General features: G+C 43.6%; 1 protein-coding gene across 7 annotated transcripts in view; it reads right to left on the bottom strand.

The window, feature by feature from the left end:
* Positions 1-23,872, bottom strand: part of myt1b (myelin transcription factor 1b) — a 41,229-nt gene that overhangs the window by 14,160 nt on the left and 3,197 nt on the right. For 5 of the 7 annotated variants that reach the window (XM_063463420.1, XM_063463415.1, XM_063463416.1 and 2 more), the window contains exons 2-10: positions 18,207-18,313; positions 12,029-12,083; positions 10,186-10,216; positions 9,024-9,086; positions 6,987-7,345; positions 4,030-5,154; positions 1,912-2,046; positions 1,416-1,506; positions 1,011-1,127 (exon numbers count right to left, since the gene is read on the bottom strand). In XM_063463420.1, coding sequence (XP_063319490.1) covers positions 1,011-1,127; positions 1,416-1,506; positions 1,912-2,046; positions 4,030-5,154; positions 6,987-7,345; positions 9,024-9,086; positions 10,186-10,216; positions 12,029-12,083; positions 18,207-18,313 — 2,083 coding nt within the window. Of the gene's footprint in view, positions 1-1,010; positions 1,128-1,415; positions 1,507-1,911; positions 2,047-4,029; positions 5,155-6,986; positions 7,346-9,023; positions 9,087-10,185; positions 10,217-12,028; positions 12,084-18,206; positions 18,314-23,178; positions 23,521-23,872 lie in introns of those variants that run through there. The other 2 variants (XM_063463419.1, XM_063463417.1) reach the window with 2 other exon arrangements.

The raw sequence follows: 23,872 nt of genomic DNA on the forward strand, positions 1-23,872 counted from the left end.
GTGTGCAAAGCAGAGCTACAACTGATCACAGGTGACTTTTTTCCATTTTATTAATTCAACATCGTTCCATTAAAACGAAGAATTCTGCAGCTCCACATATAAGAGACAAGGAAGCTCATTTGAATAACAATCTGAAACGGAAAAACAAAGCAGGCCTTATTATGTTTTAATACTCGATGCTTTGTCCAACCACTGATGAGGTTTTCCTCAAGGAAAGCAATTATTTTTCCTATCCCCCCGCAATGCCCCTATAACTTGCATAATTAGCTTATCGGTTGCATTATTAATTAAAATACCAATGAGGAAGAGCACAGACAGCATAATACCAGCGTCTGGTTTGCACTAATTATCATTCTTTTGGCCGGGATCTGGCCGGTCGGGTGAGATGAATGTAGATAAAGAGATCTTAGCATGTGAGGTGACAGTAATGATTAGCCTGCCAGCCAGGATGTTTCAAGACTTTCTTGTTATTATTGAGCCATTCAGAGGCCAGGCTCCACCTTTCATGCAGGGTACCGTAACCAAGGTCAGGATTCTCTCTGCGGTTTCAATGTGGCTCAGCAGTAAAGTGGCTAACCTTGACAAGGACTCAGCTGTGAGGGGTTTGGATTGGAGGAGACAGCTTTTATGTAGGTGAAAGGGTCACTGAGCCCAGTTTATCTTAGTTTCTGCTATTCATCATGTCATCTATGATGGGCTTTGGAAAAGGACAAAAGGCATGCATTTTTTTGCCACATAAACCTTAACTGTGCAACGTTAATACAGTTAATTACAAAATTTTAATCAATATAGGAATCAAAAAGCTCCCTTCTATGCATATAACTTGTAATTAAATTATCAAATAGATAAAATCTTTACATGTCAATGTAATGATATTGGCCAAAGTCAATAACTGCCAGGTTTGTATAACTGACCTCTCGTGAGGGCATTAGGGCTCCATATCTACAGTATGTAATGTAATAAAGCAGAAAAAACCTGAACTATGAGTTTGTACTTTTTTGATGACCCACCTCAGCACTCTGTCATTGGGACTTCCTTTGAGGTGCTCGCTCCCTGACTGAGAGAGATGCTGCTTATCGTGGCTCTTAGACAGCTTCTCTGCAGCAGCGATGGGACAACCAGAAAGACTGCAGGGATAAAGGAAGCAAAGCAGATGAATATTACAAGTACATACTGCTGACTGTGTAAATCTACATCACAGTACTGATGTGGGCTGACATATTTGCTGCCCTGCATACATGAATATACGAGCTTGCAAATACACAAAGTGCACAACACTCTCACCTGCAGATACACACACACACACACACACACACACACACACACACACACACACACACACACACACACACACACACACAAACAACCTTCATATATAGATATACAGTATAAAGGTGCAATGTATATAAATATACCTGCGGTGTGTGTTGCGGTTGCTGTTGACATGGCCCTGACCTGTGCAGCCAGGAGTCGGACACTTCAGCACGTTTTCATGCATGGCCAGAACTGACAAGATGCACAATCACGAGAAAACTCAGAAAATGAAAATCACTGAAGTGGGATTTGCTTATTATTAAATTTGTTTTTATTTCTCATATTAATATTTTTGGTCTTCCTGCAAAAATAACTTTGAATACACAGCTGCACAGACTGTATTGTATAATCCCAAAATTCCCAATAATAGAATAAAATTAGAATTAAATTACGTATTTGAGGGCATTTCTTTGACTGAATTTCACAGTATTTGACCGATGCAAATCAAAGGACTGGTTTCTTCCAAACATATATACCAAATCATGGAATTGGTGGCTCCCGAGACCTCAGAAAACCTCATGGCACAACAATTACACTGTTTAACTATTTTTTTATGCTAAGCAGCTGGAATAACAAAGAACAACAACAAAACCTCACTCTCTGGGGGGATCCTGTCCTTGTGCGGACAGCCTGACAGGCTGCGGTGGTGGGGGTAAAGACCGGTCACGTGACCAGTGCCATCACATCCCGGTGTGGGACACTTGTTCTCCCTCTTCTCTGGCCTGCTGCTCTCTGGGTCAGAGTTGGGTAGGAATGTAGAGGAAAATGGAAAGGAGGACAGGAAGATGGAAGGCCAAGTAAAAGGAAAGGGGAAGGTGGGACGAATAAGGTGCACAAAAGCAAGTGGTTAATGTCATCAGACAGTGTGCTTGGCTGAGCATGAAATCCAGACATATTCCCAACATCTGCACAAAACCCACACCATCTGTATCCCCCGACTCATGGCTTATACATGCCTGTAAATACACCATGCATTTGTCTAAATGTTTATTTAAATACTTTTAAAGATAAAATACTATAAAAATGAAAAACTACACCATCTTATTCTGTTGAGCTGGATAATGCCCCCATGGCTACATTTGCACAACACTTCCAAAGACCTTGTTTAGATCTTGGACAAAGCAGCACCTTACAATACATCAGAAGAAATTCGCACCACTGTATAATTTACACATAATTAAAGATGCCTGCTCCTCCCCTCTCCTATTGGAGGTAGGCCAGGCAGTATCAGTGGCACTGGAGAGAGGAGAAGGGTGCAAGAGGATGGTGTGATGCTCTATTGGCCTTCAAATTGAATGTTAACGAGACACGCATCTCCTAATTAGCGTCGAGCAGAACAGGAACGTCACCGCAGGAGGGAGTTAAGGCCAAGGAGAGGGCAGCACTACCGGGCATGTAATCACACTGCTGCTATACTGTGAGAAGCATGACAAGCGGGCAGCGTGCCAACTGTGTAATACAAGGCCCGAACACACGTAGCATGTAAACAAACACTCCATGGCTGACTGTGGAACAACCTGCACTCCTCCTTTTTCTCTGTTGATATGTTGTTGTCTCTCCTGTGCTCTCTCGCATGCTGTCATCCCTTCTCGCTCCCTCTTTGAGTACTTCCTCCCAGCTCTTCATGGAAGTCTATTCAGCTGGAACCACTTCAACCCCATTACAATAGAAAAGGGAGGATCTAAACAGAGCTCTGTGACTCATCTCTTATTTGGTACACTGTGTTTATTTGTACCCTCTGCTCCCAACATTACATTTAGCACATTTGCCAAAACTTCAGAACATCGTTTTCTGTATGCTCCCTTATTGGTTGCATTCCTCTGATATCATTGTGGTATTTAAAAAAGCACTTGCTGTCTTGCAGAGTATTAGAGAAAATAATGAAAGAGCACCTTTGGCCTGTATTTGTAATATAAGGATAAAGCCAGGGGGCAACTGCCCCCTTAAAGCTAGCTAACCTAACAAAAGAAAAACTGTCAAATTCTGGCACTTGCCTGTGATGTTTTTTTTTTTTGTTTTTTTTTGCGGCAGAAAACTGCTGGTTTGTGTAGAGGTTAAACAAAAATAGCAAATGTTCATTAGGCTTTTTTTTAAGGCCTGGATGAAAAAGTGCCAGCTGATTCTTCCTGTCAAATGCTAATGACATCTGGGTCTAGTTTCACTAAGAATTGTATTAGTCAAACTTAGTTACTTTGATTACATACTGTTTTGCACACATTATAGCCTGTGAGAAACATACTGCTGTAGATTATCAGTCCAGCTCTGTTCAGAGTAAAGTACTTAAAACCTGTGACATATAGGTGCTCTTCCACTGTATGAACTGTGGGCAGACACAAAGTGACGCCAAGATTTACAAGAACACTCCCCTAACACAGGACCATTCTGTTTTTAAGGCGAATAAAAACAGGTGAGTGCAGAAGACGTGCTCAGTGCATCACACAGAAGTTGTGTTGGGGTTTTCAGAAAAATTTCATAGAACGGGGAAAATGTAAATTTTCCCGGTAAACCTATAAAACATTGTTGGATGAGGAATAAGTTTGCAACATAGTACTTCAGTACCATGTGCAGCTAATGTAGCTTTAAAAAAACAAAGATATAAAAAGAAACGGACTAAATGTGGCTGATGTGCTGTCTCCCTCAGGCAACTTTCACAATACCCTCTCAGTACATGTTGTAGCTCTGTCCTCCCCTGGTTGCTAATTCCCTCTGTCATACCTTTGCTGAAATAGCTCTTGCGGATGACCTCCAGGTGCTTGGGCCTGTCCTCCATGGTGAAGTACCGCTGGTGGTGGATATCTGGTGTGCAGAGCAGCTCTCTGGGCCCTGCTGGCTTCACCTGCTCTGCCTTCAGGGCAATGGCTTGCTCTAGCAGGCCCAGGTTCCCTCGGGTCATGTCGAACATCTCTGACTCGTCCGTCACTGCCGAGCGCTGCGACAGGCTGTCTTCATCATCGCGCTCGTCATCTCCATCCACGTCGTCAAAGTCTTTGTCCTCTGACTTATCGGATCGTACCTCGATAATGTCAGGAGAGGCTGAGGATGAAGCTTTGTGGATTTTGTAGTTCTCCCCTCTGGGAATGGGAAAGTAGTCCTCCAGTGGACTGGCCCTGTGGGAGCTGTAGCTTAAAGGAGGGCTGGCCTTATAGTTCGGAATTGAGCTAGCCTTAAGAGAGCTGTCTTGTGGACTGGCTCTATTCTCAAAGGGACTTGCCCCGCATGAGTTGTAGTCCTCCAGAGGACTGGCCCTGTGGTCTTCAGCCTTGATGTGTGTTCCCTGAGCTGCTGCGGTGCTGGTGATGATGCGGATAGCAGTTGGCACATCAGAAATGGGCAAAACACCCCTGTGCTCCTCCTCATCTGCTGAAGTGCCCTGCCTCTGCTGCATTGGCACTACTATCTTTTCTTTTTCATTGTCTTTACCTATGAACTGTTCACACTGGTCACTTTTAGTCAGATGCTGTGGGCTCACGTGGTTGCTCATATCTTCGTGCTCCCCTTGCTCATCCTCCACATCAGCTGCCTCCTGCTGCAGAGCAGATGACTCCTTCAGTGCTTGAACTCCATGTGCCACCTCCTCATCTTCCTCTTCTCCTTCGTTCGTGTCCTTCTCCTGCCCGTCCTTTACTTCTTCACCCTGTGTAACAGCCAATGTGACATCCTTCTCGGTCTCCATAGCAACAGTCTGCTGAATGGCCACAGTTGGAGCATTGTTGTTGTTGACACAGCCCAGGTGGAGGAGAGAGTTGGCCACCTCCTCGGTGCTCTGTGAGGGAGAGTGACACTCCTCGGCTGCAGGTACCGCTGCTCTGAGCTCAGGCTCGATGATCACACACTCCTCCTCTATTGGAGCAAAGATGAAGAGGTCAGAACAGTGACACAGAGGAAAGCATGAGTCACATAGTGACTTCAGGCTGTTGTCAGCAATATCTTTATCTTCACTTGTATCGCTTTTATGCCTGCTAAGTCTTTCACTGTGTATATTTATATATGTGACATAAAAAGAACCTACTGTTACAAAACTGTAGCTGTAAAGCAGTTTGTTGACAGAGAAAGACACTCACAAAGTCCTCGTGCTCCTAGTGGCCATGATTTCATCTTTTCTCTAAAGGCTAAATCTATCACAATCAGTGAGTCTCATGGACTCATGGACAAGAAGACAAGAAGTTCCTAATTTTGAAATATATACAAACAAAGAGTTTGGCAAATGATTATTGGTAAAGAGTCACATCTACTGTCTCTGATACCTGCTCTCTATTGGACTGGAGATCTACTGATGCTGCTGCTCACTAGAGCCAGTGTTGGGGAGTAACGGAATACATGTACCGCCGTTATGTATTTAAAATACAAAATATGAGTAACTGTATTCCGTTACAGTTACCGTTCAAAAAGGTGGTATTCAGAATACAGTTACTTTGTTGAAATAAAGGGATTACACGGCGGTCTTTTCCTCTTTCATATGTTAGGCTATGCCCTCTCTATTTTTGGTAAACACGCATTAAGAGGCTCTAATGCCTGGGTCTCAATCTCGTGTCTTATAATGACGTGAAGAAATATTTTTAAAAATGATTTAATATGAAGGCAATAAGAGAGTGTTACAGGCATCGCCATAAAGTATGTAGCCTCATGGGTAGTGTAGTCCGTGCTGCAGGGAGAATGGACTGCCATACCCGTTATGTGTCTGTGAGCGCGAGGGAGGGAGAAAAAGGAGAGTGGAAAAGTACGAGCTGTCACCGACCAGAAACGGGAGCTGGAAGCATGTAAATATAATAATAACCACTGCAGCCAAGAAGAGTGCCTGACGAGCCCAGTTGTAAGTAAGCTATTAAGACTCGACTGTACACTGTGTTCGTGTTTTCCTCCGAAACAATAAGTTCCGTTGGAGCAGCCTTTCAACGCCTCTCTCTGTCTCTCGCTAGCAAAGTTGACCCAGACAACAAAGTAAAGCTAGTTTTCGGCTACGAGCCCGACACGAACCTGACGTATTAGCCAGAGGTCCCTTTACTACGGTTCGGAGCCGTGGACCTGTTTTATATATGCGAGGAATAGTTTTCTATACAAGATCACTGCAAAAAGTGCAGCCTTCCCTAATGTCCACCCTACTGTTACTCATTTTATATTAAGATTTAAAAATCTAGTTGCTATTGGTATGGCGAGTAACCTTCAGTAATAGTAATAAATCACACAGCATAGTACAATCATGTAGTTGTAAACAGCATGATAATATATTAAGTAATCCAAGGTATTCCGTTACGTTACTCTCATTGAGTAACGTAACGGAATACGTTACAAAATACATTTTGGGGCATGTATTCTGTAATCTGTAGTGGAATACATTTTAAAAGTAACCTTCCCAACACTGACTAGAGCCAACATAGCCATACAATTCAATATATCAGTTCTGCTAATGGAAATACCAGTCTTCCTTGATTATAGTAGTCCTGACTCAAATGAAGAAGCAGGTAGTGAGCTGAGTGGGGTCTAAATAAAAGACACTCCAGTGGGAATCGTACGATCAACCAATTTGGGAGCTTAACCCATCACGCACTTACAGTCGGGATATCTTGGCCTTAATCTGCTTCAGTATTGAAGTACATGATGAATATGTGCTCCTTTGATGCTGTGGTTATTTTTCACTGTACCCCTCTTTGCTACCAAGAAGCTATGTTTCATACCTTCATCAGCTGCAAAGTTCTCCTTCTTATACGTCTCTTCCTCCTCTTTCTGTTGTGTGTTCTCCTCCCGACCGTTTGTCTGTCCGTCCTGTGTGAGTTCTGTCATTTCCTCTCTCTCCTCCTCCACACCTGTGTCTGTCTCCTCCACTTCCTCTTCTACCTTGGCTCCTTCTGTTTTCTCTCCATCGCCCTCAGCCTCACTGCTTGCGTCACTCTCTGCACTGAAACCTTCATCTAGGGCTAGTTTCAGGGGGTGGGACTTCCTCTTGGAGGCAGGCCGTTCTGTTTCCTGTTCTTGTTCCTGCTCTGCCTCTGCTTCGTCTAGACGGCGCTTTCTCGCTATGGGGCAACCCAGAATGCTTGTGAGGGGGGAAAAGGAGAAGACAAGAACAAAAGGGAGAGAACAAAATTAAGAAAATCAAGCTGGGTTATAAGTGAAACAACAACCTAACACGTCTAACAGAACCACAGCAGAAGGAGGCAGGGTATTTTTCTGACATGAAACAGGATGGAGCTGCTTTTTCCAGTATGAATCAACACGCCTGAGGGGGGCGCCATGCTAGCTGACTCAGATATCACAACCAATCTCAGCCAATTGAGTGGAACGTTTAATGAACAACTCGTATGGAGAGGCGGGCGGGCGATGCAGCAGAGGGTGAAATCCAATAAACTCCTTCTTACGCTCACCTGGGAGACGCTGAGGGAGTCTGAGGAACGATCTATAAACAAAGTGCATCTCAAAATTGCCTGCTGAACAAATACACATGTAAACAGATAGCTAATATCTGCCCCTCAATAAAGAGGAGTCACAAGCCAGTGAGCTGCCCCGAGTCTCCCAGGATCTCCCAGGGCGAACGACACAGACGATGAATGGAGGGACGGGGAATGAGGCTGGAATAACACCTGAAGAAATCACATTTCACCACTGCCCACTGAAAGGTTTATTACTTAGGTTTAGATTTAGATGCTCTGGGAGTCTGGTATGTGACATAATGAATGTGCTCTATTTGCAATCTGATTCAGTAAGTATCTTTAAAACTCATTCACATTGTCTCCATCTGCAATTTAAATAACAAAGAATCAAACTGGTGCTGAGGAACCCGAGAAGCTGTGCAGTTTACCATTTGGTTTTTCTATTTTTTCTATTTCTATCTTTATTTTACAAATAATCAGAAGGAATTATAAGGACAGCAATGAGTGGGAGAACTGGATTCATTTTATGATTGGGGGATGTAAAAGCAGGAAATGTGGACATAAAGCAGAAAAACGTATCCTCAATCAGCTTCCCTCTAATCTGTGCTTTTTCTCTTGTCAAAAACACTTTTGTTGAACCTGATCTTGATTTCTTCTGATCTGAATGTAAACAACTAACTCTCTGCTACATCCTTCTCCATTAGCACTGCAAAAGAGGACCATTTTGCTCATGACTTGACTTCAGTAACATCATACTATTAACACTACAAAACTAAAAGATGTAGCTTACCTCAGCTTAACAAACATCTAGCCTGGCTGTGTCCAAAGATAAGTAATTAAGTTGATAAGAATCTTTAAAGCTCATTAATCAAGAAATCATTTGTTTGTCTGTAATGTGAATAGCACTGTTTTATGCCAGGAGATACATTTTGGAGTCTTGTTGTCATGGTGAGGACAAAAGTCTCCCAAGACCACTACTTTGAACTGTGGTTCCAAAGTGCTGTTTGGAAGAATTTGGGGGGATATAGCCATGGCTACCTATAGTTAGAACCTAGCTATTTCACTCAATTCTATTCTTTATGCTTTTTTAATTATTATTATTATTTTTTTTACATTTCATTTGTATTCTTTATGCTAAGCTAGGAATCCAGCTGCTGGCTTGAGCTTCATAATTAGCGCACCGATATAAAAGTAGTATTGATGTTCTCGTCTAACGCTCAGTATTACAGCGAGTAATGCCGAATAAAAGCACAAAGCAGATGATATGGGACAGAGAACAGAGAGGACAGACAAGACTGAGACAAAGGACAGAGAGACAGAGGGTGGGGTTTTAATCTGCCCTACCTTCTGTGTCGTGAGTATCTCCCACTGATATGGCCAGAGCCATTGCATCCAGGGGTGGGGCAGCTGGATGGGATGGATGGAGGTTAGAGATATGTTTAAGGCACGGGTGCATTTTAGTCCCTGTGCAGTAGCAATGATAAACACAGGCAGTAAATAAAAAAGAAAAGGTCAATTAAGACAAACAAAATAAAGTGAAGCACAGACATGCAATCTGAGCGCATGTGTCACACAAACGCACGTGCCCCCACTCTTCTACCAGACACACATAATGCATGAATGCAGGTGGCATCATGCAGGAGAAAACATAATATTCTCTGTCATACATCAACCCTGGCCTATATCCTGTTACTGTGAGAGATAAGGATCAGCCGAGGCCTGCTGTAATTTCCCCTGCTCTGCTCTCTTCACCAGTCATCATCATCAGTTCTCGCTCACTCTATTTTCTTTCTCTCTCTCTCCTTTGATTCAGGTTGCTATGACCCCTCAGGATGGCTCATTTCAATTCTCATTAACTTCCACCAGCAATTGCCCTTTATTACTCCAATTATCCTTATTATTAATTTCACTTATTAAAAAATGCTGCATTTGCATTTTAAATCAGCCACTCTCTGGCCTCTTTTTTTTTTCTTAATCCCAAAACCTCAAGTATTTTTTTGGAGTGCTGAGTAGAGATCAATGCTCAGAGGTGAAGTGTGACAAAATGAGACAGGATGAAAAAATCATTTGGAAGGAGGGCAAGGAAGGGCGATGATTGGCTTTTGTGGACCCTGAAAGCTGGTCCCTGAGTGGGAAACTATGGAGAGGAGCTAAGGGCGGGAGAAAAAACTAAATAATAGCCCTTCACAGTCCTCTCTTCTTGTGCTGCATCCTTTGATCAGACTGCAAAAAGATCGTACACCTTTTTCATTGGATGTACTGTATGTGTTCATAGCAGGAAACAGCAAAAGGCTGCAAGAAATCAATTGCAGCCTGTTGGAGGCACTGACCACGAACTGAGAAGTGCTGATAATGAGTAATAGAAAAAGAATAATATACAGCGTCATCTAAAGACGCAGCGTTAGTGAGTGTATGAGTGCCAGGGTGGGGGAGATACGAGGTGGGGGTTTGGCGGGATATATAAAAGAACTTTATGAAAGGGATTTGCACAAAGGTGTTTCCTTACCTCAGCTCTTGTCCTACAACCTCAATAGGAACTGAAAGGGGGGGCGGGGGGGGGGGGGGGGGGGGGGTCATGGGGAGAGAGAACAAAGGTGAACAACTGCTCAGAATGCCGCGCTGCTAAAAGAAACTCAGATCAATAAATCACAAATGCATACGAATCCCAGAAGGATTCCTCATAGAGGCTTAGACACACACACATGCCGAAAAATCCTAAAACACACCTACATGCTCCTGGGTTCACACATACACATCTACATGTAAAACAAACAAGAGTAAAGCAAACATGCTGCATAAAAAAGGCACTCACACACAAACAGAAAGGCTAAATCAGCCAAACTGCACAGCACCGTTCAGAAAAAGGTGACAGTTATATGCAGACTTCAGCAATAAAACATGATTAATTGTTACACTTTAGTTACCATAATTGGGGAAAAGAAATTAAAAGGAAAACTGCCTTCATCAGGAGAAAACAGCACTTCTTTCAGGGCCAACTTATAGTAATTGCCTTCAAAACATAAATCAAGCTCTGCTCCCATAGAGCACGCGCACACTTGCCGGCTGTGGGCATCGATTGGGAGTTGAGCGATAGAACGAGTTTTTGGAGAAATATCCTATTTTCATTTGAAGCCAAAATGAAAAAACAATAGGATCCTGGAGGATTCAGTTTGGCCTCCGATATCACATGCATTAATCACATGTCAGAACGAGCCTGGGTATCAAGATACACCAAGAGCACTAAGACACATGCACACATGCATACACACACAAGTTTTTTTTTGTTTGTTTGTGTGTGTGTGTGTGTGTGTGTGTGTGTGTGTGTGTGTGTGTGTGTGTGTGTGTGTGTGTGTGTGTGTGTGTGTGTGTGTGTGCGTGCGCGCATGCAACATCGTAGTTTCTCAGTCTTTCATCATGCAGTTGGAATGACTGGACGCCTTCTGAACGCCCTGTGAACTGTTGCTTTGCCGTCTCGTTTCTAAACATCAAACACACGTGCAAATGCAAACACACCAAGGAACTCACACATATCAATATGGATATTTACACATTCATTCAAGTGCACATTAAATTTACATGTGGTTGTACACATAAACACACTGGCTTTGCAACAGCCATACGTACATGTGGACTAAAAAAATATGGAGTTGCAAGGGCTGTGGTTTTTGTGATATTCTAGGAGTTATGACTCAAAAGTAATGCATCGATATTACTGATCTGTTCAGTGGGCATTAGCACGTACACATAAAGCCACAAGGTTTCCTTTCATTGTTTGTGCCCTTAGAGAGAAGGGTCATACATTGGGTACGAGGGCTCAACTTGAATGGTTTATAATGAGGATGAAAATGATTAGAATCGTGCTCTGGTCTTATCAGATGTCGACATAATTGAACACCTATGGTAGGATTTGGAGCAATGTGTTAAGACAGCCCTCTCCAACACCGTTATTACAGCACCAAATATGTTTTGGGAGAACGGTGTTCATCCTTAAAGCAGAGTTGCAGAGACTTGAGGAATCAGTAGCTACATACATGTACAGATTTACTTAGAGGAGCAAATTAGCCTTTGCTAATATTGGGGCAGACATTTCCACATGTTACGTGTTACATCCAATACTACAGAGAAGCTCTGATGTTGGAGAGCAGTGTGTGTACATACTGCTGAGTAAAGACACGCAGAGGCCTTTTTTTATTCATCGTCTTTGTCACTCATGTTTATGTGTACAGGCAAACATACGTTCTGAGTCCACGAACGCACACGCTTGTCAAAAAGCAGAAGAGATGCTTGGCTGTGAAGGAGTGTTTGTAAATGTAACTGTTGCAGACTGGGCCTGAGTGACCGACACTCACCTCTGATTCCCTTGGACCGAGTGCGAGTTCGCTTATCGTCACCCTCTACGCTCATCTGTGAAGAAAAGGAGAAAGCACGAGCAGAGAGAGCAAAGAAGAGGAGAAGGAGAGGGGGAAAGAAACCATCAGAGGTAATTTCTCAATGCTCTCACTATTTTCCACCACACATCTACAGCTAATTGCACTTGTCTTCCTTCAAAACAACGACTATAATAACCCACGCTCAGGAAGTTCCCATTAAAACACACCAAAGGTAGCTCCGACACAAAGAGATGATCATATCTTTAATTCTCCTTTGCTCACCCGACTCACTTAGTATGCTTTAAAAACCTTAAAACCCACTAGAGCCAACATCAGTCTCGTTTAGGCTACTATAAAGGCAGCATGGTGTGGAAAGAAAAAGCAAACTTGGTTGTTCAAGCTACTTTTTAGCTCCCTCCCCACCCTCACCCCTCACACACCTCTTATCACTCCCCCTGTAATTTCCTGCATCTGAGTGGTGCTCATGATTGTAGTCTGTAGAGAGGCAACAGGCGGTGAACGCAGAGGGGCCATGGCCCCTGTAAGCAAAGGGACTGACAATCATAACTATGCTGAATATAATAATAAAGCAAAAACACACAGGCAGCCAGAAAGCCACTGTAATAACCCTTTTAAGAAGAGGACTTGTATGTGTGTGTGTGTGGGGGGGGGTGTGTGTGTGTGTGCTGGGTCTGCCACTAACTCCTGGCTCAGCTTTTAAGGCACAAAGGAGCAGGTGTTAACCCTGCTACCTCACACACACACACTGACCACACCTCCTCAGCATTACCTCTCCACACTGAACACTGCTCCCAATGCACTCTAAAGCTATCAGATGCTTTTTAGACACAATGGAGCCATTAGCTTTGATTACTGGACTCTGGGTAGATTTTTTTTTTTTTAATCGCAGGTCTACCCCTTTTTCTGTCTCACTCTTCCTCCATCCTATGCTCGTCTACCACCCTTTTATCCCCCCGGTTGCCTGTACTCCCCTCTTCATGCCCAGCCACTTAGCTGCTTTGTTGCTTCTCTATAGTCAAGTTGGCAGAGCCACAGTGGGATTCAAACACGGGGTCCCTGTTTCTTGTAGTCTTTTTCTCCTCCTCTCTCTATTTGGCAATGTCCCTTTCCTGCTAATAGACTACTTATGAAAAGAAGGAGGGAAAGAGGGATGAGAGGAGGATGAAACACGCTGTTGTTGTTTTTGTTAAGGGCTTTTCTTTCCCCCTGTCTCCCGAAGAGGGTGCACTTCATTCATTAATGTTTAGTGTTTGGCCGGAGGTACAGGTGCAGGCACAGGCCCCTCCCTTCCTCTGCGAGCATCCACTGCCTTGCCTTGCCCTATGCTCCTCTCTCTGTCTCTCTCTCTCTCTCCCTCACACACACACACGCACGCACACACACACACACACACACACACACACACACACACACACACACACACACACACACACACACACACACACACATAGACTGTCTCTTGCCACTCTGGCTTCAGCTCTTTTGATCAAGCGCTTAGTGTAGAAGTCATGCAACAAGCACCAGCTTTGTGCCCTGCCTGAAGGGAGCAGTTGACTCCTTCTGTGCTCCACTCTCAGTGCTGTGTGGGAAGAGGAGCGGATGAGTGTGCAGTAATGACTTCTCGGTCATGTGTGTATGCTCTTTTAGCCTACACAAGTGTGTGCCTGCCTGCATATAGCTCAAATCCATTTCCTTACACTCAATTGTCTGCACTTGTTAGAATGGAAGTGTGAAAAGAGCAGACATGGAATATAAGAAATAGATTTGCAAGCTGCCTGTACTTCACTTGCATGTTTCGGAGTTGTTGTTTTTTGGGGGTTTTCCTCCTTCTCATTCTGTCTCAAAGAGAATACTGTTCATCTAACCCCACTAGATTTAGAAAAAATGTGGAATGGCTTGTCTAATTTGAAATATTAAGCACAAATTAATATTATCAATAGCAATGAATGTCAAATATTAAAACAGCTAAACAGCATGTGCTGAGAAAATATAATAACCAGGTGAGCCCTCAAGCTTAAACATTAAAAACTTTAGCTCAGTATTTTAAATAAAAAAGTAAAAGTAACAGATAAGTGAATCTGAATGTAAATATTAGGTAGAAGTAATGGCTAAAGAGATAAAACAGCTAAAAGTTAAGACTTATAGTATGATAGCTCAAAGGGAAAAGTGGTAGAGCAGAAATATATTTTGCTTATAATAACCAGCTTGTATACTTGTATGAACACAACTTTTTCTTGTTGGTATTTTAGATTTTATTACTGATACAGCATATAACCTTGTAATATTAACACCCATACCTATAATTTAATTAAATGGCTTTCCCAAAGCTCCAACTGTCAAACTAAAATTGTTTATTTATCCACACCCAAGTTTGCTAACATACATGACAAGAAATTGATTTGGCTTGAAAATTGACTGAAAAGATTAATCAGTCATCAAAACAGCTGCAGACTCCTTTTCCTTTGAACAACGAGGCTAATTGAAAAATCAGTTCCTCGTTTCAGCTCTTATTGCTACTTTTACTTAACCAATATGATATGATTACTTTTTCTACCAGTGAAGCAGAGTGGCCAGACAGTTTGCAAGGCAGCGATTTAGAGAAAAAATACAAGACATGAAACACAAAAAGAGCTTTCTAATAAATGTTTAACCTCTAAATCAATTTAGATTTTCACAGTTACAAAAGGTAAAGTTATATTTAAATGTGATTAAGAGATTTAGTAGATGCATCAAAGAATCAAAGGCTAACATATGAAAACAGATCTATGTGATCTATGTTCTATGTGATTGGGTTTTACTGGAAAGGAAAGAAGATGTCTGTGAAGATGCGATACAGAATATGTGCATATGAGACTGAACTACACATTCCTCCTTCATGAAAAGATGATATACTATTCTCTTACCCCTGTAGTTCTCCCTCCTCTTTCCTTTCCCTCCTCCCTATATTGATAGGCATTGGATGAATCAAAACCTGGACTGAAAAGGGCTCCCATTGCTTTCATGTTTGTGTAACCATAGCTACGCACATTTAAATAGGTAAGCACATCTGAGCTCTCCCCTCTTTCCTGTCCTTTTTCTCAATTCCAGCTCATTAAATTTGTATGAACACAAAGTCACTGCAAATGAATCCAGATGCAGCCAGGCAAGCATTCACCTGATTTTTATAATCCTTTTCAAAAGGTCCTTTTTAAAGGTATGTTCAAAACTTGTCCTTTACCTTGCTTTCTTTTAATTAGACTCCTTGAACATTGCACCTATGTAGGTGGACCTACACAGTACCAGCAATGTCTTATGCACAACAGAGAAAGGCAGAGAATGAAAAAGAAGGAGATAGTGTGTCAGGCTGTGAGTGTGCGGCAATATGCGCGCGTGTGAGATGTGGGGTTTAACTAGTATGAAATGATGAAATGTGGCAGCAGAAGAAGGAGAAAAGAAGAGGTGGAGGAAGAGGAGGAGGAAGGCTCTTCCCTACAGGCTGTGTTGTACATTATCAATTATGTCCTTCTTTGTGTGCAGGAGGACCTCAGCTCAGCTCTGCATTCTGACAGCTCTATGTAAATGGCTGGCTGGGGGCAATGACTTCAGAGAGAAGGTCATCCTCTGTCCCCTGGTGCACATAAATGACTCTTTTATTCATTTTCAGGTTTACAAGAGTAGATGAGGAAAGGAGGGGGTTAAGGTGGGGGGGTGCGACACAGGGAGAGGAGTTGGAGGAAAGCGTTTGCAACTGACAGAGAAGACTGACATCTCCAAAAATCACCTGAAGCTGCCAATTAGAGGCGGGCCTGCAGTTCCCTCTGCACGGCCTCCATGTTGGACCATCGCACGTCGAGCCCCTTGACAGCTTCACTTTAATGATTCAGGGAGGAAGGAGCACGCGAGAAGACTGAGCATGTGTGACTGCATAATGGGTCAGCTGCTGTCAGAGGTTTGCCATTTACAGTGTGAGTCATCCTCGAGTGATTTCAAGGTTTGTAACTAAACATCTTTTCGGTGCTAATGCTCAGTCTGTTTCATCTATCTCTACTGCAAGTCAAAAAAGACAATAAGAAGGTATCATAAGTGGCAGAGGCCTCTTCACGTGATGTAGTGTTTGAAAGCAGCACATCTCTCTTCTCCTCCTCTCTGTCACTCCTTCAGTAGCAGAAATCAAACCAAATCAATAAAAGTCATCACTTTAGATGAACCCTAGCCATCAGGGGGGAAGCAAAACTACTTTTACTGGGCCCAGGGGGAAACAACCCCCACTCCTCTCTCCTCTGACACTCTCTTCCATCTTGTTCCATCTAATTGTCGCTCTCATTTGCAGTGCAAAGAAAAGACTAAAAGTTGGTCTTAATGATGAAAGTAGAATTCTTAGAATTATGACATTTTCTAGGTATTTCCCCTCAAAGACTAAAACCCAGTTAAGGTAAAAATTATTTCAAAAGCATCTTTTTCAAAAGAGCTTCCAAAGCAGAAAATTACTAGGAGCACAAAAAGGGGCTTTAAAGAGACTCGGGAGTTTTTCAAAAGGACAAAACGGCAGCAAGACAAAGTGCTGAGCTGCAGGAGCACCTGGGGTCAAAGCAAATGCAATATCAGTGACTAATGTCCCCTATAACTGATAACATGATCTTATTGAAGGCTTGTGTCAGCATTTCATAAGAAGAACATTATGCCAACAGTCAAACATGGTAGTGGTAGTATGATGATGTGAGGCTGTTTTGCTGATTCAGAACCGCTGTGATTTGCCATAATTGATAGAACCATGAATTCTGCTCTCTACCAGAAAATTCTAAAGTCTGCCCTGAAGCTCAAGTACACCTGACTTATGCAGTAGAGCAACAATCCAAAAATACACAGCAAGTCCACCTCTGAATGGCTAAAAAAAAAAAAGGTTAAGAGGTGGTCAAGTCAAGGTCTGGCCTTAAATCCAATTGAGTTGCCTTGGCATCAAAGAAGAGCACTCCAAAATTTCTCCACAGTGGAGTGAAAGACAATTGCCAGTTAGCGCAAATGCTTGAGTGCAGTTTTTGCTGTCAAGGGTGGCCCAACCAGTTATTAGGTTTAGGGGGCAATCGCTTTTCCACACAGCACCAGGAAGGTTTGGATAGCTTTCTTCCATTAATAAATGAAATCGGGATATAAAAACTGTGATTTGTATTCACTTGTTTGATGAGCTAAAATATACGTGCGACAGAGAGAATAAGAAATCGGGAAGGGGGCTCTGTGCAAAATAAGCAATTAATAGCAACAGTTTTGCTTCACATGTGTGGGTCTGTGCTTTTCAGTCACACAGATAGATGCTGCTTTCAAACCAGGCTTTCTAGCTAATAACTTCAACCTCTCGTCCAAATTCATTTACCTCTGGCTCCAGGAAACTACGACAGCAGGTCCAAAACCCATCGGTGATGTCACAGTGGCTATCAGTTTCAAAATGTAAATGTTTTAGTCCCTTCCTTGTTCAGAGTTGCTTTGAGAATGGGAGTCCTTGCCGGAATTTATTTGGGCTGTGTCTGAAAATCTCAGAGAGGACTGTCAGACTGTTGTTTTCAGAATGAAGAAACCTCCTTGAAAGGATGGCAGAGCAGGTCAGAAGGTTTAGACACGGCAGAGCAGGTTAAAGAAAAGAAAAGAGGTGTTGGTGGAAGGGAGCATTTTTCTCCTCTGCTGATAAGGCAGAATATCATGCACTTAAAAAAAGTATGAGCAGCTCAAGGACATCCTTTTGAGTTTCTTTTTTTATTGTGTTTCAATAGGAAAAAAAACCCTGTGAAGTGAACTCAGCAGTAGCAGGAAAACGCTGAGCTGTGCCACGCTGAGCTTAACTAAGCTGAGTGGGGCCGAGGCAAAAGATGGGCAGGGCCAAGCGGGAGATTTGATGTGCTGTTTGATTCATGTTTTTTCTGTCCTGCATGGCTGTCTAAAATCCCCTGCACCCTAAGACACACACACACACACACACACACACACATACATATACACAGCCTGCTTTATTGCCCTCTGCTCCGTCTGCCTCCACCCTTTTTGACTTTCCCCTGCTGAGTTGGGGATTGGAGGGAAATGCCCAGGAAGCAGAATCAGATTGGAAAGGGGCGTGGTGGCGAGTGGTGAAGCGGGTGGGGATGTACAAGGGGGCTGTGTTGTCACTCACCATGATTGGTCGACGGCTCTGCAGTCTCTGGGAGGCCTGACAGCGGCTGCTGGTCCTCTCGCCTCGTGTCCACCGCTGGTTCACCAGCTCGCCCCGAAACTCATTTTCTGTTGGTAGAAAAGGAAGAAACAAGAGCAAGAGGTGGGGCAAGAGAAAGCGATGGGTTAGGAGAAGGGACAGATTTGGGAGAAAGAAAAAGAAGGGAAAAAGAGAGAGAGTTGTCATGTGAAATCATCAGCGCCAGTAGATGGGCAGTGTGTGGTTAAAGGAAGAGAGAAGAGGGTGGGGGTTTTTCTTTGAGGGAAGGTTGGGGCACTCAAGCGTGCTGCAGACGATCCTTTATTAACTAAAAGACAAGTATGTATGCATCTCGTGGATGCACGCACACACACACACACACACACACACACACACACACACACACACACACACACACACACACACACGTACACACACACACACACACACACCGAGGCACAGTTAAGTGCCCCAGCTGGGATCCCTGTCAGTCTACTATTAGAATCAATCAAATTTGTGCATTTTTATCAAGCTTTTCAGGGAGCGTATATATGAAGAAACGGGGTGGTGGTAGTGGTGGTGGTGCTGGGGAGCAATGTCAGGGGAGAGAGGTTGAAGAATGGCTAGCATATAATGAATCGCACATAAATCAAACCGCTCTTCTTCCTCCCCCCCTCACTCTTTTTTCATCAAGGTAATAGCTCTTCAGTTTATCTTTGTGATGACGGCCTGAGACAAACACACTATTACAAATCCCTTTCTGCTCATAGCGACGCCAGTGCAGGTGTTAAATACAAAACAGAGACGTAGTTTCAAGATCAGGTGGGGAAATAAAGTGTAGATTTTTCTTTTTTCTGGGAGTGCTCAAGGCTGAACTTTGCAACTCGTGTCGCTTCAGCTCTGTCTCTTTCTCCCACTCGATTTTCAAGCACTGCTGAGCTAGTACAGTGAAATCTGATCCTTTTTGAGATAGACACACACATATATTTGTGTATATATATATATATATATATATATATAACCTTTAGCTTTCACCTTGGTTACACAGAACACTCTGAAAGAGAAAGCGTCCTTCAGCTTAGACTGACTGTATGACCAGGCATTTGGGCCACTCTGTTGAAAATGTAAATGGAAGCTGCAGTGGTGCTTGAGAGCAATCATGCCCAGAACTCAGAATCTGTGGTGGGAATTCAAGGTAGAATCTTCTTAAATAACTAATGCAGCTCTTTCAAATATCCTGCAGCAGTCTTCAGAGGCAACAAAACCTAAAGCTCTCTGAACAAATCCTCGGCCTTTGTTGACTACATCCCTACCTTTTCATTTCTCTTAAGTTTTTTTTTATTCTTTATTTCCATGCTTGACTGTCCTGTGCGTGAACCCATGAGTGAGAGTGGCGCACTAAAAGCAGTGAGAGCAACGGTGGACGAGACAACAAAAGGCTGTGTGTCCGCATCCAAGGGGTCCTGAAGCAGACCCCTTGAACACCCCCTCCCCTTTCCCAACACACACACACACACACACACCCTGACACACCAAAGCTCAGCCATTTACAAAATGCTTGTTTATCAACTTTCACCACCACCCCACCCCAGAGTGAAAAAGTGATTACAGCAGCAATACTGTAGGTCTGCATCTCTATCTCTGTCTCAGCTATCTCCACACAAACACATACACACACAAGTAGGCAAACTCCCATGCCTATTTTGCTTCCTCTCTGGTCTTTCTCCCTCCTTTTAAAGTGAAGTGAAGTGAGCATCCATCCTGTATTGTTAGTTTTGGGGCCAAGGAGCTGAGAGCCCTTCCTAAATGCCAAACATATAACAGCACTCTATTAGGACACATAGCCTGGGGCCGTGTGTCAGCAGCCCCCCGTTCACTCTGCTTAGTCCTGACCTCGTGCTGCACACACACACACACACACACACACACACACACACACACACGCACACACACACACACACACAGAGAAAATACAGCTGGAACCAAAGCTGAAGCGATTCATCACAGAAAGAGGTGTCAGAATTAACCCTTCTTTGGCATCTTGTGTTAAATTTAGAACAAAAAAAAGGAAATTAGAAAACTAATTTGAACCTCGCGTGCTCAGGATCTGCTCTCTCTGATTCTTTGATCACATGCTGCTCATTCTCCACCTAAAAGACTCACAGCTCATTATTTTACAGCAAAAGTTGGAGGAGTATGAGACAATTAGCCATTCACCGGGGACGTTTGGTTAATCAGAAGTGAGACGGTAGGTGGGAGTGAATGCAAAATGAATGGGTTTTTAGCTTGGGTTGTTTTTGTTATTGAGGGGCAAATTTGCCAGTTATCTGCACAGAAAGCAAATAAATGATAAGAATCAATACATTTAGCCTGATCCAAAAAAGAAAACCTTTTACCTGAAAACAAAGTTTAGGCTCAAGTAATACCATTACAGGACTGCGGCTTACTGTACTGGGACAATAGAGCAAAGAGGCCTAAATCCATAGTTAGATTAAATACCAGGGTGAACTGTCTGTAACAGCATTAGTGTGTGTACAGCGCTGGGGCCAGCTGTACACCCCTGGTCCCCTGTTAAGCAGGATTTAGAGACAACTTAGTGTGATTACAGAGAGCTGAGCAGACGGGAGCGAGAAATCAAAAGTTGTGCACCGGCGGGGTGGTTTCATGTTACTCTGTTGGTTTCTTTGTGTCAAAGCACAAAAGAAAGGAGAGTTTCCAGATTATGAGGCAGGTGTGAAAAGAAAATTTGTGATTTAAAGATCCTAGCTTGAAGGGCAAATTAAACAGGAAAGGTGACTAAAAGAGGGGCAGATTGCAAGATGCTACTATCAGTTTAGTGATGGGGATTGGATGGAAAGGCAACAGCACCATGGCAACCAGCTTTTAGGAGGGGGGAGCTCCCCTGAGGGTCACCTTGACCTCTGAGAAAATGACAAACCGCTGCTTCTAAGACTAAACTGAGCCGCACACCTGAAAATCTGTACCTCTCCGTTTTCCAAACACTTCTCCAAGTTGCGTTCCTCTCTCGAAGAATCTGTGCACTTTTGTCTTGCTTTTTTAATTAATTTTCACTTTTCTTTTTTATTTATTTCCCATTTCAATGCAGGGCATGAAATTCATTATTTCCAGCCTTTCAGTTGAAATGCTTCCTCTCTACTGAAAGCCAGGGCCAACCCTGACCTTTGCTTGTATTGCTTAGATTTCTGATAGGCTTTGAATGACGAGGGTGCAATTTGGCCCCAGCTGCTCCTCCAGTGCGTTTATTGCGCTCCCTCCTCCGGCACCTGCTGTCCTCACCATCGCCTATTCAACCCTTCATAAATAGCGAGGTTTCCTCCTATCACAGTAACTACAAACACACACACACAGGAGCAGGTCATATCAGAGGCTGCTACATGCAGCTCTATACGCTGCTGTAGCAGCATAAGGCACCAATAACCTAATTCTGTAATCCCCCTCCAAAACTAGGCTACATTTCACTGGAAACGTAAACAGAAGAAAAACAATAGGTGTTTTATCATTTCTGCCTAGGATGCGTTACATGTGTGGCTCTGTATTTATTCTACATTAAGCCAAACAATAGGCCTGCGGATGCTTTTTCCATGCATTTAAATGAGCTTTAACCAACTCCAGTGGAAGATTGTAAAAACTATTTTAAAGCCGCAGATATTTAAAAGCAGCGGAGACATTCTGCCGTTTAAAGTCTGCGTTTCCAACGGCGAAAACCAGGAAGCAAAGTAACGCCGAAAGCTTTCCTGACGGGCAGCTCAAGTTTCTCCCACTCTCTTCTGAGGTTACTACTGCTACAGGGGAGTGGGGAGAAACTTAAAGAGCGGGTGACATAACACTGTGTATCACCATCATCGGCAGCCCCATCTCTTTCCTCCATCTTAGGACGCGGGTGCTTTGACAAGCCGCGAGGCGCACACATCATGCGGCCATCTAAGCAAGGCAAGAAGGTGGGGTGAGCAAGAGAAGGGAGTGGGGGGTGTGAGGGATAAAAAACAAGAAAAAAAAAAACAACAGCACAGACGCACGGGCTCGCTTTCTGCACCGTGCCACAGTCCGAAAAGATCCAGTGAAACGTGCCTCTCGAGGCTCCCCTCCCCGGCGTCTATTTTCAGTGCGCTTCTGAGGACTTTTTTTTTTTCATCTGCGCACTACTAAAGGCGGCTGACATTTGAAGAGAGCATCTCTGTTTTTTGCTGCAGAGGATCAAATGGTCAACCCCTCCCTCCATCCTTCCCTTTGCCTTTCTCTCTCTCTCGCAATCACACTCACTCCATCCATCCATCTGTCCACACACAAACACACGCAGGAGTCCTGCTGCTCTACCTTTCTAATAATACAAACTCTGCACACATATCTCAATTTACTAGAAAGGGTGGGACGTGGTACAGTAAACGAGCAAATTTATTCCTGGAGACAGGAAGGTGAAACTAGAGGACGGAGCAGAGGATGGAGCATCGTACTGAGTGTGTCTTCTTCAAGCCCCACACTCTGATGATGAACTATTCGACACGGGCAGAGTGGCAGAGAAGTGCACGCATCAACTGAGGTTCCGAGAAAGCGCCATAGTTGGTTTATTCCCACTTATTACACGGCGCCGGTGTAAACACACGCAGCATGGAAGGGGCTAAAATATAGCTTCATCTCCATCCTGAGCGGAAAATACTAATAGCAGCTGACAACGTAAATAAATGGAGCGCACTTCTCAGAAAAAAAGAAGAAAAAAAATCAGGTCAAACTGTGGGGAGATCGCAGCTGTGGGTAAGTTTTAATCCACACCGGGGAATTAGGAAATATAAAAATGTGACATCAACACTAAACCGGTGCTAAATCGCGCTGTGGGGGGATGCTTTTAAATATCACACAGAGTCAAAGTCACGCACAAAGGCTGGGTAATTCCAGATGAATCATCCCAGATCTAAACACTCAAAACATTTCTGATTACCTGTATCCGATAATATTTCCTCTGTGGTTTCGGCGCCGCGTCCTCGCTCTCTTTTCAGAGTTGCAGGCCAAGTAGTTTTCTTTAAAGAGACACGATATCCCGAGTAAAAGCTCTCTGTGTTTGTTTTTTTCTTGTAAAAAGCAATCGTCTATCCCGTTCCAAACGTCCAGATGTGATAAATAAGAAGAGCGAGTTGAAGGTTGCACCGGCCTCTCCTGCGCAGCGCATCGGCGCACGGCTCCGTATCCGGGCGTTAAGATGTTACTTGTTTGTAAGCAAAAAACATGGCTTCATTTGCCTTTGTCAGCGAGGAGGGGAGAAAAAACGTAATATTGACTTACCTTTCCCTCATGAGCCATTGTACCACCCCCTCCCTCCACCCTTCCCTTCCTCCCTCCATCCATCCCATCCCCTCTCAACTCCCCACCCGCCCCTTTCAACTCCTCCCTCCGCCCTTTGCCGTGACATCACGGAAGCTGTAGTAAAACCTCCAGCATCAGATGGGCAGGGCTTGAGGTCCCCTCTTACTACACACTAACTCAATGGGCATATGTGCACACACACACACACACACACCCCTCCCTGACTTTCGTCCTTCCTCTCTCCTAAGCATCTCTCAATACAGCGAAACGTACAACTTTTAACCAAATTTGACTCTAACTGCGCGCCATTTCCCACATATGAAAATAAAGTT

This window comes from Pelmatolapia mariae, linkage group LG20 (genome assembly GCF_036321145.2).
Source record: "Pelmatolapia mariae isolate MD_Pm_ZW linkage group LG20, Pm_UMD_F_2, whole genome shotgun sequence".
Classification (NCBI taxonomy): domain Eukaryota; kingdom Metazoa; phylum Chordata; class Actinopteri; order Cichliformes; family Cichlidae; genus Pelmatolapia; species Pelmatolapia mariae.